The sequence below is a fragment of the Bemisia tabaci genome, chromosome 3 (assembly GCF_918797505.1).
Source record: "Bemisia tabaci chromosome 3, PGI_BMITA_v3".
NCBI lineage: Eukaryota > Metazoa > Arthropoda > Insecta > Hemiptera > Aleyrodidae > Bemisia > Bemisia tabaci.
The window spans coordinates 5,079,875-5,095,667 of NC_092795.1; the positions used below are offsets into that span (position 1 = coordinate 5,079,875).

At 39.9% G+C, this 15,793-nt stretch overlaps 1 protein-coding gene across 1 annotated transcript in view; it reads right to left on the bottom strand.

Moving 5' to 3' along the window:
• The window catches only part of LOC109043335 (armadillo repeat-containing protein 2), a 60,945-nt gene that overhangs the window by 29,464 nt on the left and 15,688 nt on the right, over positions 1-15,793 (bottom strand). Inside the window, exons 2-3 of the mRNA XM_019060532.2 lie at positions 1,186-1,364; positions 25-278 (exon numbers count right to left, since the gene is read on the bottom strand). Coding sequence (XP_018916077.2) covers positions 25-278; positions 1,186-1,364 — 433 coding nt within the window. The remainder of the gene's footprint in view (positions 1-24; positions 279-1,185; positions 1,365-15,793) is intronic.

The following is a 15,793-nucleotide window of genomic DNA, read 5'->3' on the forward strand; positions in this document are numbered from 1 at the left end:
ACGCCACTGGTCGGAGACACTTACGTTCGGCATGGCAGGGTCAAAATCCTCCGCAGAATAATCCGGCTCCATTGCGGTGGGGTTATCAGGGTGAGATATGCTCAAGATCTCACTGGAGGGATTTCCCGCACTCCTGGGGAGGGTGCAGCTTCGAGGTCCTGTCTCCGCATCCAGGGATCTCGAGCTGGTCAAACTTCCTCTCGATCTGCATTTTGGGGCGCAATATGGGTGACTAGGGATGCTGCTGTCATCTTTTTGGTTCTCAAGCTCCTCTAGCACTGAAAAATACGGAGAGACAACATAGCGTCATTGCACTGAGAAGAAAAGAGATAAAAACTGTATGGCTTGTATGGTAGGGTACCTACATATGTAGGGAGTGTGCGGACATGCCGAAATATGGAGCTCTTAAGGCCCAAAGGGCAAAAAAGCAGCCAACGCAACTTCTAACGCAAAAAATGTCACTGCCAATCTTTGGATTCCAACTTCAAACCAAGATGTATAAGAATGTTCATAATTGAGCGTTCTTGTTCCTCCGCATAAATGAGTAAATTCATGCAAGAACTAAGTCAAATACGTGCTTCACAAATGATGGGTTGTGACGATTGTAATGATAAATCACTCTGAATAATTAGAATTCAAAAGTTGGCTGCTCTTTTGGGCTTTAAAAGCTCCACGACCTAATTAAATTATATCAAAATGTACGTACTCTCCCCGTATAGGTACTACCTCTTGTATAGTATGGGAACTATGACAGATTTTTCCTTGACCGCACCCACCGGAAGGTGGGGGGGGGGGCGCAGATCGGGAGCAGGGTTGCACAAGTGAAATGAAAAATATGAAACATCGGAAATCTCCATGAAATATTTCATAAAATTTTACAAAGTTGGATATATAATATGCAAAATGTATGAAGCATAGTTTCAGGGGCTGGTATTGCAACACGCACTAATATACGCCAAAAAGCGAAAACCGTTTGCCTTTCATTAAATTTTGCATTTAATTTCGACAAATATTTCTCAATATATTTCATATTTCTCTGAAATATCATAAAATATCTCACATGAAATTTCAAGATTTGATTTTTCATGAAAAATTGCAACCCTGGTTGGAGGGGAGATGGAAGAGGTATTTTTTCTGCGAGTGGGGGGGGGGGGTAATTGAGAAACTGCATCAATCATTACTTACAATTATCCAGGGAACTGAATAGCTGTTTACAATGGTGCGTTTTTCTGATCGCAGGTAACTTGCATAACTTCGTTCTCGGCGTTATGTTCGGCAACGAGGTTGGGGTTTTCTGGAAAAGCGAAGGCATCGATGGTAGATTTGGCAACGCATCGATTTCGAAAAACCGCACATGTCGCAAACTGGAACACGAATGGAGCCCTCAGAGAAAACGTTCAAGAGTAAAGCATAGATAGGATTAAGTATGAGGGACTTATGTACGATGAGAGTAAAGAAGGAAAGATCCCATCTGAAAATGTCCGACATTTTGAGAGATTGATTCCCTCCCTACATCACTGGAAATTAAAGAGCTTGATGCAAAAACGGCTTTTTTCGCCCCCCCTCTGGAAGTTCTTCAGACTTTGTCTATTGATTACTCATACTTGAGCGCTTCTTTTCCCAAATTTTCAGACCCCCAAAAAATTTTGGGGGGGAGCTAGGGGGGGTGGAAGTCAAAACCTGTGAACCTCGATATCTCTTGAACAAAGAAAGATATCGAGGTCCGGTTTGGACGAAAAATCGTCTAAAATTGCATACTTTAAGATTCTAAAGGTCGAAATCCCGATATCACATTTTTAAGTCAACATATGTGCTTTTTTCCAGTTTTTAGGTCGAGAAAATTTCTTTTAAACGAAAAATTTACAAAGATTTCAATTTTTTATTTGAACCAAAACCAGTTTTTTAAATTGTTCGTCTTTTTCCGCATCCAACGAGTGGTCCATTAAGCTGGGGAACCAAGCGGTTCCGGAGTTATGATCGATTGAAGTTTCCGCTCAACGCGCGCCGACCGATTTTCGCGCGCAAAAAAGTCGGATTTGACTGTTATTAGAGCAGATTCAATGTTCAAACTGAGCAAAATGCTTCATTAGGGACTCTTGAGGGTCGCTGAGTTCAGAAATTACAGCTACTTCCAAATAATTTACGTTTTTAAAATTACAGCTCCGCAGCGCTATTTTAGAGGCCCACTGAGCGCCGACTGGCCGCTCAGTGGTCCTGTCCGAAGCTGCAATTTTAAAAACGTGAATTTTTTGGAAGTAGCTGTAATTTCTGAACTCAGCGACCCTCAAGAGTCCCTAATAAAGCATTTTGCTCAGTTTGAACATTCAATCTGATCTAATAACAGTCAAATCCGACTTTTTTGCGCGCGAAAATCGGTCGGCGCGCGTTGAGCGGAAACTTCAATCGATCATAACTCCGGAACCGCTTGGTTCCCCAGCTTAATGGACCACTCGTTGGATGCGGAAAAAGACGAACAATTTAAAAAACTGGTTTTGGTTCAAATAAAAAATTGAAATCTTTGTAAATTTTTCGTTTAAAAGAAATTTTCTCGACCTAAAAACTGGAAAAAAGCACATATGTTGACTTAAAAATGTGATATCGGGATTTCGATCTTTAGAATCTTAAAGTATGCAATTTTAGACGATTTTTCGTCCAAACCGGACCTCGATATCTTTCTTTGTTCAAGAGATATCGAGGTTCAGAGGTTTTGACTTCCACCCCCCCTAGCTCACCCCCAAAATTTTTTGGGGGTCTGAAAATTTGGGAAAAGAAGCGCTCAAGTATGAGTAATCAATAGACAAAGTCTGAAGAACTTCCAGAGGGGGGGCGAAAAAAGCTGTTTTTGCATCAAGCTCTTTTTGCCCATTTCTTTTCGTATATCTGGATGTGGCTGAAAACTAAAAAAACTATGGTTTGAGCAACAGTAATATGAGAATGGTAATCACTAACAGACTTTTCGGTAGCAAAGACCGTAACTCTGGTAGCATTCGTCGAAATGGACGTACTTCTATCAAACGGAACTAAGCGCCATCGGGGGAGGAAGGTAGAGGGGGGCTTGGATTGGGGGCGAAGCCGGGCGTCAGGCTCATTCCGTCCTACACTCGCAATGTTTTTCCATGGCGCTTAGTTCCTTTTGACAGAACGCGCTATCCGACATTCTAAATTCCTCAAAAGGAATTCAAATTGGCGCTTAGTTCCGTTTGACAGAAAAACGTCCAAATGATGGTTAATGGTACCAGATTTTTGCCATCTGATCTTTGAAATTGGCTGACAAAACGATAGACAGAAGAGACAAAGGGAACAAAGCGATTCCTTTAGTCGAAACGAGTGATTCTCATAGACCAGGGGTGAAATGATGAACTAATTAAATGGTCTATCCATGGGATGTTGTTATTTAATCTATTACTTATACCTCCTTTGTACATTGCAACCACCCGCTTCCACCTTTAGGATAGCTCCATTTTCCTATTTTTGTCTTCATTGTCTTTAACTTCGTTTATCAATTTCAAAAATCAGCGAACCGTCTATCTTGACCCTACAGTATCACTGTGTTAAAGATTAAGTAGACTTATGATAGAATTTACCATACTTCTGGTAAAATTTGCCGTGCTTTGTTTCAATGTGCGATTGCCAGTCTCGTCGAAAGGGGGACTTTCTGTCGTTTTGATCCTCGACTAATCAAGCATTGACGGAGAGACCATGCAAAAACACGTATCTCATTTCCGGTATTTAGAATCTCCGCTCATTTTTAAATTTATCAAAGGACAGTCGACTAATACTTTTGCCATTTAATGTATCATAAGAGAACGACTTAACATCACAGCTTGAATGTTGCACAGGATATTCTTCTCGCAGAGCAGATAAATCAAGAAAGTATTCAAGAAAAGTAGTTTTCGATTTAAAAGTAAATTATGACAGGAACTGCATTTCCATGGTAAAAATGGGGCATTTTCGATAACGATTTAACAACGACCCACTGTCAAAAGAGATTCCTTTGATTCCTACCCCTTCTTAATAAACAATTAAAGAGTTTCATATACTACGAGCTCAGCATGCGAAGGTGAAGTTATATACTTTGAGGGAGGAAATTAAAAAATAAAAAGAAAAGAAAAGGACGCTGAAGAGCCGCTGATAAAATCCTTAACGCTCCTGATGGTGAAAGGAAAGTGGGACTGCGTTACAGAGGAGAGGGTAGGGGAGTCTAAGAGGAAGGCTGTTATGTCCATACTCTCTGTAAAACGACACTCTACATTTTATGCAAATGCATCTCGCACAAAAAAGAAGAAAAAAAATCATCAATGGCTTACAAAAATGCGGTACATTTGCAGAAATGTGGTGCATGAACTGAAATGCATCGCATTATAAGAAATGCACTGCATTTTCCTAAATGCAAGTGCGATTTTTTTCTTTTTTTGCACGAAGTGCATTTGCATGATCATGTCAGTTGATCTGTAAAATGACCAATTGCAATGTGTTGCAGCGAGCATCCTACGGTTCATCAACAGGCTTCTGACGATTCTCGATCGACCGGTAGTTGCAACCATAGTCTGGAACCGCCAAAATGTGCCCGAAAATTAGAAAATTATGAAAATATCATAAAATCTAATATTTTTCTGTTCGACGGGTCGCTGGTTTCAAATACATATATAACATTAATTCGGCGACTTTTTAATATGCAAGATGATGGTGCGCCCTCTCATCTAAAAAATCAAGGATGGGCTTTCTTTTATTTTCCTCACAAGGGGAACGGGGGGAGGATAGGGGGGGGGGGTTAAAAATTCAAAAAAAGTGCGTCATGTGATCTATGAACGCTCCCTAAGCACTCGAGATCGGGCCGTTGGGTTGAAAGAAAGGACAGGCAAGCGGGCGTTCTCACCTGACCTGTATGAAAAAGGTCAAAAATACATGAGTTGGAGGGAGATAAAAGAGTAGGGAGGGATGGATTAGTGAAAAGACCTTTTCTAATTAGCAAACCGGCGACCGTTATCGTGGGATGGCTTTCTCTTTCGTGTGCATGTACCGTTTTCACTTGGGGAATCCAAAAAAAGGGGAAATTTTCGGAACTGAAGCCACGCCTTTGGGGTGAATAAGGAAAACGTTGAAAAGCTCGAGAGCTCGGAAGTTCTGGTGGCCCGAGTAGTTGCAGTTGAGTAGCCGTGGCGTGGGTGTGTGAGTAAAGTGGTTAAACAAGTCCGTAGATTACAAAGTTAGAATCATTTTGAACTTCTAACATGAGATTGTGAAATGTCTCTTGATATACTGTCAGAAATTTTATTCATCTCCGGTCCCCGTGTGAAAACTTGAGAGAAAAAGGTTAATGTCAAAAACCGCTTGTGAAAAATTGCAATCGAAGTGCATTACCATCAGTTTGGTTTGTGTTCGGTGTTTCATTTCAGTAATTTCTTTCGGCGAATCTTCTTGCGAGAAAAAGCGATGATGTGAACAGTCGAACAACCCTGCCCTCCGCTAGTTTTTGCCGAAAGTTCGGACCACATGCACGGAACTGAAGGATACCCTGCATAAGGACATTGTGTGAGGTAAGAACGAATATCTGGATCACAATTTCAAAATATAGATTTTGAAAGGTAGAAATTCTACCTGGATCTACCTACCAACGACTGCTAAGAACTTTTGGAATATCTCGTATATATTTTTTTCAGTAAAACAACTCTTTATTCATGGCGCATTAACAAATTTTCGGATCGAAATTTCATGAAGTTCCACGCGTGACCAATTATTATAGTTAAAAAAACTCAAAATTCCGCACTGATATGGTTTTCCAAGGAAATTGGCAACAGATCTTAGCTTTTAAGTCCTTTCCCTATCAGTCACATCGGCTCCATCATTATAGCGCATATTATAGCTCATGAGAGGCAGATCCCCCCCCCCCCCCTCACATTAGATTGATAATGTAACACTTTTATGGCGGAACTTTCAAAGTTTTGAGGTCGGTTTTGCAGAATTTGTTTTCAAATCTGCTTACCTTTCCTTCCCAACGAAACTTACAATCTGCCTGCCTTACAACTGTTCCTGCCGCACAACATTACCCCCACCTATTTTTATTCCTATATTCGGATGCAGTGGCCTCCTTGGGCTAACCCTCTTCTCGCGCCACATAATACTTCGTAACGTAGCTGCCGTTCTCATTGGCAGATCCAGCAAATTCGCAATATTGTGTTTTCTCCATTTAAACCTATGGAAATGTATCGATTCCCGGAGAGGTGAGGTGCTCCGAAAAGAATCGATTATTTAACATAGGTTTAAATGGAGGAAATCCGGTGTTGCCAAATTGCTGGATTGCGCCTATGGCCGTTTTGAGGGAGAACGTCGCATGTGCGTTCAGACGTTGCCAAATTTTCGCGGTTGAAGTACGAATTTTCAAGGAAAGTAGTCAATTTTTTCCTCTTATTTTTTCAGAGGATTTTATCTGCGATCAGATTTAAAGAATCTAAACATTTCAAAAGATAATATTCCTCCTTAAGAACAAACGTTTTATAGACGGACATTTGGCAACTTTCACAAACAGCGGTTTTCCTCAGCAAGGTAGAATGAATTGACTTTCGTGCTCGAGGGGGGGGGGGGGGGGGATGTGATCAGTCCGTCTCGATAAGAGAATTTTCTCCGACACCCTCGCCGCCAGTCGGTCGCCAAAACTGAGATTCTGCCTACCTGAATACGCAGTGAGCATCCCTGCCCCTATGATAGTCTTCCTCCCCCTCCGAGACTGGTCGGCCGCGTCAAGTAAAACGTCGTGCACGTGCCGCAGTCGGGCATGTTGGACCGAAGGAGACGGTTCACCTTCATTCTTTAGCTTGTGATTTTGAGGAGCTAATTTTACCTGTAAACTTCGATAATTCGCCGCCCCGATAAAAGAACTTGTGATTTTGAAACTCTTCTTTTCCTGTCTAATTCGATAGTTTGCTAAGTATCACCGTTGGTGGAGTTGGTGTTTTCTCACTCCTGTCGGTTGTCATTGTAAGAGTTTTCGGTAGCCTTTTTTCGTGATACTCCATGATATTCAGTCGGAGGGTGTCGTTTTGGAAGTCATTCTATCTCTGAGTCTGCGCTTCGGCAGTATTAATTTGGTGAGTTGCTTGCATTTATATCACTGAAAATTGTATTTCTTCGAAGGAGATGTGCTTATGTGTAGTATACTGCCGTGCTAAGGAAGAACGTACGAATTGCCGTATGAACATTCGAGAGTGGGAAAATTTCCCTCAGTAAAAGGTTTATTTTTTAAGGAAGCTAGGAATAATTTTCCTGGAAATTTTCGGGAACTTGAGGTAAAATTGCAATCAACATTATCTGAAAAATTGGACGAAAAATATTCATAAGTTTGTACCCGGAAATTCGTATTTTATCGATTGGAAATGGCAACGCTTGAAGGTTTATTGTTTATACAGCGTTTTTCCTCAGCATGGCATTGTAAGACACTTGAAAGTCTTCGGGAGGCGATTATTTACAGGAGTGCAAAAATTGTGGAGGGTGAGACTTTTTTGTTAGATTTCTCAGATTTCCAACTCTGGTGAGGATTGCGACTCTAGCACACGTTCTAAAATTAAAGTGCTGAATGCAGGAAGGGCATTTCTTGGTTACGGTGTCTTAGGATCTCGACTAAAGCAAATTCATGGAATTCGTTGACACTTTTGCTGAATTTCCTTTATGATTTCACGATGCTTAAAATTGAAAGTTTCAGAAAATTCACCCAATAATTTCATCTCTAAATATACATTAGCAGTGGGGAATCTGAAACACCGCAACCAAGCATTGGAAAAAAACACATGGATCTAGCATTCAGACTCTTGAAAACATTGACAAGAAAAGGGACTCTTGATTCAATCAGATTTAAGCTTATATCAAAAGGAAATCCGCTCAAATTAAGAGGCTTGGTTCTTGATTTAAGCTAATATCTGATTGAATCAAGAGTATTTTTTCTTGTCGATGTTTTTAAGAGTCTGGACTCTAGATCAGATGCGTTTTTCTCTCCAGTGAGAAATACCCTTTCTGCGCCCCAAAACTCAATTAACTAAAAATTCCACAAAATTTTGACCAGCGGTGTGTTGTTATTATGATGTATGATCTTTTTTCGAAAACCCAGCGCATTGCAGAAAATTGCGGAGGCCTAGAACAATATGCTCCCATTTAGTTCGTTTTGATTTTCTCGAACCACGAAACAATTGCACCCAACAGTTTCCTCTCTAAAATATAAATTACTTAGGAACCGTAGAGATTCTGAAACACCGCAACCAAGAAATACCCTTTCTGCGCCCAACACTTTAATTGCATCTTTGTTTCGTCCTCTTGCTTTACTTTGTTCTTTGTAGCAACGGAGCTAGAGATTCGTGTTTTGGGCATAGGTGTGACTATGCGTCCCGCCCTTCCTTGCCTAAGTTTTCCCCCTGATATTTTGTCATCGCCACTTCGACAAAACCCAGGCTTTATCCCTTTTATACATATGCTGCCGATTTCCTTTTTCATCAGAGTCTCGATAAGAGAATTTTTTCCGATACCGGCCGGCCGGGCCGGCCGCGGCCGCGGTGCGGTGGTGGGGTGGTACATACATACCTGTCGCCAAACGACCAGACAGAGATTCTACCGAGCGGATGTTCGGCTTATCTGACCACCCATAGCCCCCTCCCCCCTTACCAGAGACTGATTGGAGACGATACGTGAAACGTCTTGCGGCGGCAGTCTGGTGCGTGAAGTTGGATGTAACGGTTCAGTCCGTTTAAGTGGCTTGTGATTTTGAGGAGCTGATGTTTTAGTCAAGTTCGGTGATTCTTCGCCCCACTATTGATTATTTTGAAACACAACGTATTCTGTCCAATTCGATTTTTTGCTGAGTCGCTTTTGAGTCGAATGAAAACACTTTTATCCGTTGTCACTGTGTAAGTTTCCAGTAGCCGTTTTTCCGTGATATTTCCGTGATATTCGGTTTGGAGATATCATGTTGGAAGTCAGTTTGTTCATGAACCATTTAGGGTTAATTTGGTAAGTCACTTGCTCATATCATAAAAAATTGAAGGGTTAGGTGCAGGAAGGGCATTTTTTGGTTGCGGTGTTAAAGTATCTTCATTCTCAATTTATATTTTGGAGGTGAAATTACTAGGCAAATTTTCTAAAGTTTTAATTTTCAACACTGTAAAATGTTAAAGAGGATTCAGTAAAATTTTAACGCATTTCATCTATTTGCTTTAATTTTAGTGGATGAAACGTTAACGGAGATCCTAAGACATCGCAACTAAGAAATACCCAGTTTACACTCAGCGCTTCAATTTTCCTTATTACGGTGATTCGATGGACGCCATATTGTGTGTCAGAACGGCATGCGATATATCGCACCAATTGTCTCCATTTTTTCAGCTACTCGTCGTTTTTCTCCAATTTTGAGATCGCAATTCTGTTGTCAGGAGACTAAAACACTCACTTACCAATTTTAACCAAGAAATTCAACGTAATAAAGGCGTGGTTTTTTCAGAGAGAAAACATCGCATTCGATACTGATATCGAAACTGCACTCGAATGCGATATTTTCTCTCTAAAAAAACCACGCCTTTATTACGTTGGATTTCTTTGTTAAAATTGGTAAGTGAGTGCTTTAAAAGTCTCCTGACAACAGAATTGCGATCTCAAAACTGGAGAAAAATGACGAGTAGCTGAAAAAATGGAAACAATTGGTGCGATATATCGCATGCCGTTCTGACACACAATATGGCGTCCATCGAATCACCTTAGACGAAAAGTTGTCACGTACAGAACCTGATTTGAGAGTCCATGAGGGGCGATTTTCTCTATTGATTTCCACGAGATTTTTTTACTCCTGGGAGTTTCACAATCAATGAAGTTACTATTTTGTCACGTCGGTTGCCATTGTATAAGTTAGGTATCTGTAGCCTTTCTTTCATAATTTTCGGTTTGAGGATATCGTTTTGGAAGTCATTATTAGTTTTCTTCTTACGCTTACCCCCACAATGTTGCCTCAGTAAGTCACTTGCCTGGATCGCAAAATATTTTGATTATTCGAAAGATATGTGGCCGCGTACAGCCTCTATGACTCATGAGTCCTCAAGGGGGGAGGGGTGTTGTTGTTTTTTTTGATTTGTCCTGTTTTCAATCCTATGGGATGGACGTAAATGTGATGATACAGTAATTGGTTGAATTTTTGAGTTAAAGATGTACGTTTTGATTTCCTGCGATCCCTTTTAAACCTCAGGTTCTGGAAGGCCATTTTCAGGAAGAGCAGTGTGTTGATGAAGTACAGTCTTGCAGAGAAAATCGACATGAACTTTGACCCGAGCAACGACGTCTTATAGATAGACTGGTCTCGTGTTCATCCTCATTTTTTACGCGTTTACGTTTTTAATTTTTCACATTAATATGACATTTAATAATGACATGTAATGTATAATAATCGCGTTGAGTAAGAATTACAAAATAAAATCCCAAGTAGCACAGATTGCAATAAGTAGCAACTACATAGTAAAAATATTACAATTCAACTAAGTGTTGTGTAGTAAAAATATTACAATTCAACTGAGTGTTGTGTATGTTGCCTAGTTCCTATTTAAAGGGGCCCCATTCATTGACACTCATTGCAATAAAATTGAAATAAGTTTCAATTTTTCATTGCATTGCATATTGCCTATCTTTCTGACACATGGAGCTCATTTTGTTGATCGTTTAAAATCGGCATAAATCGAATAAATTATGTAAAAATATTGCAATTTGATGGTAAAAAAATTACAATTGTGTTAAAATCAAATTGCAATTTAATTTCAATATTTCCGTTGCACTGTGCGACTTGCGAACGATATATATTTACATTATAAGCCGTTTTCTCATTATACAGTTTCTCGGCAGGGGAAACCGGCTAAAAAGCATGAAATTCGCAGTACATTGAATTTCTCTCGGAAAAGCTCGTCTTGAGTAAAATATCAGTTTCCCGGAAATCGGTGGGTATTGAGGGAGATTAGATAAGATTCAACCATCATAGTCCCAACAATCCTTTTTGCAGACCTGCGGAATATTTGAACCAAAATACGGTGCAAAAAGTATTTTTCACTCGGAAAAAAATTTCAATGCAATCAATGACCGATTTTCATGTTTTTCTAAAGTATTCCAGGGTAGTTTACCGCTTTAGGATATAGGGGTTGCGAGTTTTTACAGACTTCGTTCGAGCCATCCGTGCTGTAAGAGAGGTCGTTTTTAGGTTCCTTTCAGCCCCCCCCACCCCCTTCCATGTTTGCAACGCTGCGCTGGCCAGTTGGAAAAATCAATTCCTTACGTCCGTCCTGTCGCGTCGTGTCGTGTCGGCGTCGTCAAAAAGAGAGCTGGACAGCTTGTTTTCATTAACAGGAAATCTTAGACAGATGGCAGAGTCTAGACAGGGTTACAATGGAACCGGCCTGAAAAGGCAGGTGGAACTGCCAAATTGATTTCTCTAACTTTGAAACAATTACATAATACAGAGCGACAAAGAGGCTTATCGGTTTCCCGTCCGGCGAAATGTCTCTGGAACTCTGAAACGTCAAGGGTAGGAGGTGGGCTGGGCCCACACACACACACACACACACACACACACACACACACACACACACGCACGCACACCCTCACACGTCTTTCGACAGACCAAAATTGCCGTGCTAAGGAAGAACGCCGTATGAACATTCAAGAGTTGCCAAATTTCCCTCAATAAAATGTTTATTTTTGAGAAAAGTTATGAATATTTTTCCTTGAAATTTTCAGGAACGTTAGGTAAACTTGCGAGCAAAATTATCTGAAAAATTGGAAGGAAATTATTCATAAGTTTACCAGGAAATTCGTGTTATACCAAAGGGAATTTGGCAACGCCTGAAGGTTCCTACGGCGTTTCTCCTCAGCACGGCGGAAAAGTCCCGGTGGTTTCAGATCGTCCGAGCACACGTGCGAAACCCCCCTCCCTTCCAACGATGCCCGGCCTATGGCATTTTCCTTTGCCACTTGCCTGTTCAGTCTAGTTCAGAGATTGCCTCCCACCGCTACCTACGCGCAGTATTCGATCGGTGACAGTAGCCTCTCTTAAAATTCAAAACCTGATCGCTAATCGTCAAAACGTTTCTTTTACGGTTGTGCTGCTCCTCTTGAAGTGCTTGTCAACTGTGTTTTGAGGCAATTTCAAGGTGTCATGTGCATTTGAGCATATCATCGCTAAACATAATCGTGGTGAGAAAGGCATTTTCTTAGTAACAATTTCTTGATACGATCAGTTCACCCTTGTGTTGAAATCCAGTGTGCACCGCACCATCTGTGGTTTTTGTGGACTTTCAGGGGCGTTTCCGAAGGCTCCGTTTGCGCTCGCGAAATTCATAAGTGACTTTACATGTGCTTAACTCTCTCCTAATCGTGAAAAATTAGCAGCTTCAGCGTTACCTATTTCAGAGTGAGTGTCTTAAATTCATGTTTCTATGAACAGTCTGACTGTCGGGACAATCGGCTGGTGTTTTTTATTTTGTCCTCTTAAAATGGGTCTTTATGATACTCTATATTTACTGTTTTGTTTTTTTCTCCAAGTTTTCAATCGACGCAAAATTTCGCAATGATTAAAAAATTCATAGGGTGTGATCCTTTGAATACCTAAATTGGGTATCACCTAAGGTGTAATGTAATTCAAAACAAGCACCTAAGTATTTATACGAAAAGAACCGCGCGTTCTGGGGGCGTCAAGTCAAAATTTGCTTTTTTCGCTATTCGTAGATACTATATGGAGGGTGGAAATCAATGTTTTTTTATTATTTTTTGCACTCCAGAGAGGAGATGTAGGAATGAGGGAAGTATCCTGTACATAAGTAAGATGGAAATGAATGTCCTCACTTGTTTTGGCATCATGAACCTGGCCTCAAGAATCGCAAATCGTGCGCTTTACCTAGTGTTTTATTTGTGTTTAAGACGATTTTTAGGATCAAGTCACAGTGATTAGGTACTTCTACCGACAAAATGTCCACCAAATATCTCTTTCTGCGCAATCTGCATCGTTTCATAAGTACTCGTGTTATTTGAATCCATAAACTTAAAAAACTCCGAATCCCGAATCCCGTATCTGACGCACAGACTTACTTTCTCCCATCCCGAAAATGTGACTCCCAATTTGCACCGTAAATCATAGCTCCTGTCCCTTTGATACATTTCGATTATTATTTTCTTTATGTTTTATTTTTCAGATTTTCCAGCTTCACAACTTGTCTGTTGGGAGCTTACGAGTCGCTGAAGGTATGTAGTCGTATTTGCTGACACTATCGTATGTTTCGATATTTCCGCTTTTTCACATTATGTTATCATTCCAATGATGCGTAGACTCTACCTTTTTCTTCCACAATACACTCATTCGTCGTTAAGGATACCGTTATTAACCTCTCTCAAATTCATTGCTTTAATTTCCAATTTTACTTGAGTTTCACAGTTTTTCCAGTTTGTAGCTAACATTTATTCATTTGTCTTAATTTTTTTCAATTATCCCTGACAAATTATTTTCTCCCCTTGCATCGTTTTTTATGTGTGGCATTTCCAAAGTATCTAAATCCTCGTAATTATTGTCCATTGACTTTCCTCTTCTCCGTCAATGCGAACCCCACCCCCCCCCCATCCTGAAAGTACGTAACTCCATTTGAATGTTTCCAAAATCCCCTCGCAAATTGCATATCAACAAGGACAATTTTCGGGCTTTTCTATCTGAAAATTTCACTGATTACCCCTCAGATTTAATAAAAAAAAAAAAAAAAAAAAAAAAAACAGACAAATGACTAAAAATTTCATAGGTACATTTGAGTAAAATTAATTAATATTTTGAGTCGATGTGGCTACCTTGGAATGGAGTCATGTTCCCTCGTCCAACATCGCGAATAGAGCTACGAGGTTTGGGAGTTGCACCGTCGATATGAGGTTAATAATCCATCAATAATTATAATGTTCGTCCCTTGCCCCTTCATTGGCCTCATTAAAACAGGTGCGGAATGAAGCATGCGACTTATCGAGCTTCTGTGTGTGTTGTAGTATCACTCGAAATTGAAGGCACTCTTTTATTTGTGTGAGCCTATCGTTGTTGCGTCGCACGGTGCGGCATCCTTAGGACGATGCGGACAAAAATCGGTAAAAGACACTTAACTTTAAAAAATGAAGAAAGAAGTACATACATAGGAAAACATTTTGGCCATATCAAGGTTTATCACCAGGATATGCGTATTTTTCGAGAAAACTTCATTTAAAGTTGGCAACCTCGAATCAACCCTGTGTTAACTGTAAAAGCAACGTGAAACATCCAAACTTTAACTTGGCAAAAAGTCGCAAGATCCTTTTGGTAGGATTGAAGTTGGATATCTGAGGATTAAGAAAATGTCAAGCACCCAGAGCATTTTGCGTTTCAAGCGAGAAATCTTCATTTAAAGTCGTCGTATTTTTTCTGTCTATTTCTAATGGACCAGTATGACTCTCGACCCATTTCCTGTATACTTTCTACATAAATGTAAAGTAGTTTTGAGTAAAAAATTTGAAAATGAACCATCATTGTGAGTCAAAAATATCTTTAAGATGACAGATTCCAAAAAAAATATTCAAATATCGAGTTGTGAATTTTTGATTTTTGTCCACTGAGGGCCGCACTGTGCGTCGCCCGAATATCTCTATCAATAGTCATACCGGATTTAAACTTTTCGTTGGACTTTCTTTCACTGGTGAGTGGTGAAATTTAACTGGTTAAGTGAATATTAACTGGTCAGTGGTGGAAAGGTTCAGCTTGAAGCACTTTTGCACCTGTTTCAAGGGGGGAGAGGGGTTAATAAGTCTGCCAAAATGGCTTAGGTAATATTTGAACGGCCCCTCCTAAGAATTTTCCGTGTTGAATTTACCGATTTTTTCAACTTTCTTTTATAGTCAATGCTACTTTTTCAACGTTCTTTTATAGTCAATGCTACTGAGACTTCGATAACTGTCTCTATCATTTAGCGAAAATCTAATCGCATTTTGATATCAATAAACCGATTTAGAATCTTCGTGATAGTTCAACTGTAAACAAATACATGACCTTATCTATGATTCAAGTCCTTCGCGGATGATGCTTTAAGATTCTAATCTACAGATTATGGAATGAACGCCTCTGTAAATCTAGATTTCAAGCATATTTCAGTAATGAATAAAAACGTTTATGGATGATTTAATGTACACGATTCGTGCACTGAATTATGCCACAATGGAAAGAATTATTTTTAAGATCCTTCCAGGAGCGCAGAATTTTCACGATTTTGTATAGGCAGTGGAAAAATTTCGTAGGCTACAACCTTGGGTAATGGATGATAAAAAATGTATTACGTTTTGATGAAAATGTGCTTCATTTTTGCGTGCACCTTCCGAAGTTTCGTGCGCGCGCTGTCCTCCAAATTTCGCATGCGCATTTCGAAACTTACAATAGAGAATTCGCAGGTGTCTGAAATTTGATGATTTATGTGTTTAAGTGGAAACTACTTGTGAGTAAACTGAGCACAAGGATACCCTCGATTCATGAATTGAACAATTGTATGAGAATAAATAACAAAGTGATCTATTCTGCTGAAATACGTGTATTTAAATGGGAAATGCTGCTAGATGACATCACTAGGTGCATTTTCTCACTTTGTAATGTATTTTTATACTATTTTCCATATCAGGAAAAAATTATAAAAAATACTTTGAAATTAGCTCTCTAAGCACTTTCAGATGAAGCAATAAAAAGTGTGCATGCGAATTTTCCGCGAGCGCTAGTCAAGAGGCGAGATCGAGACTAGAGCTC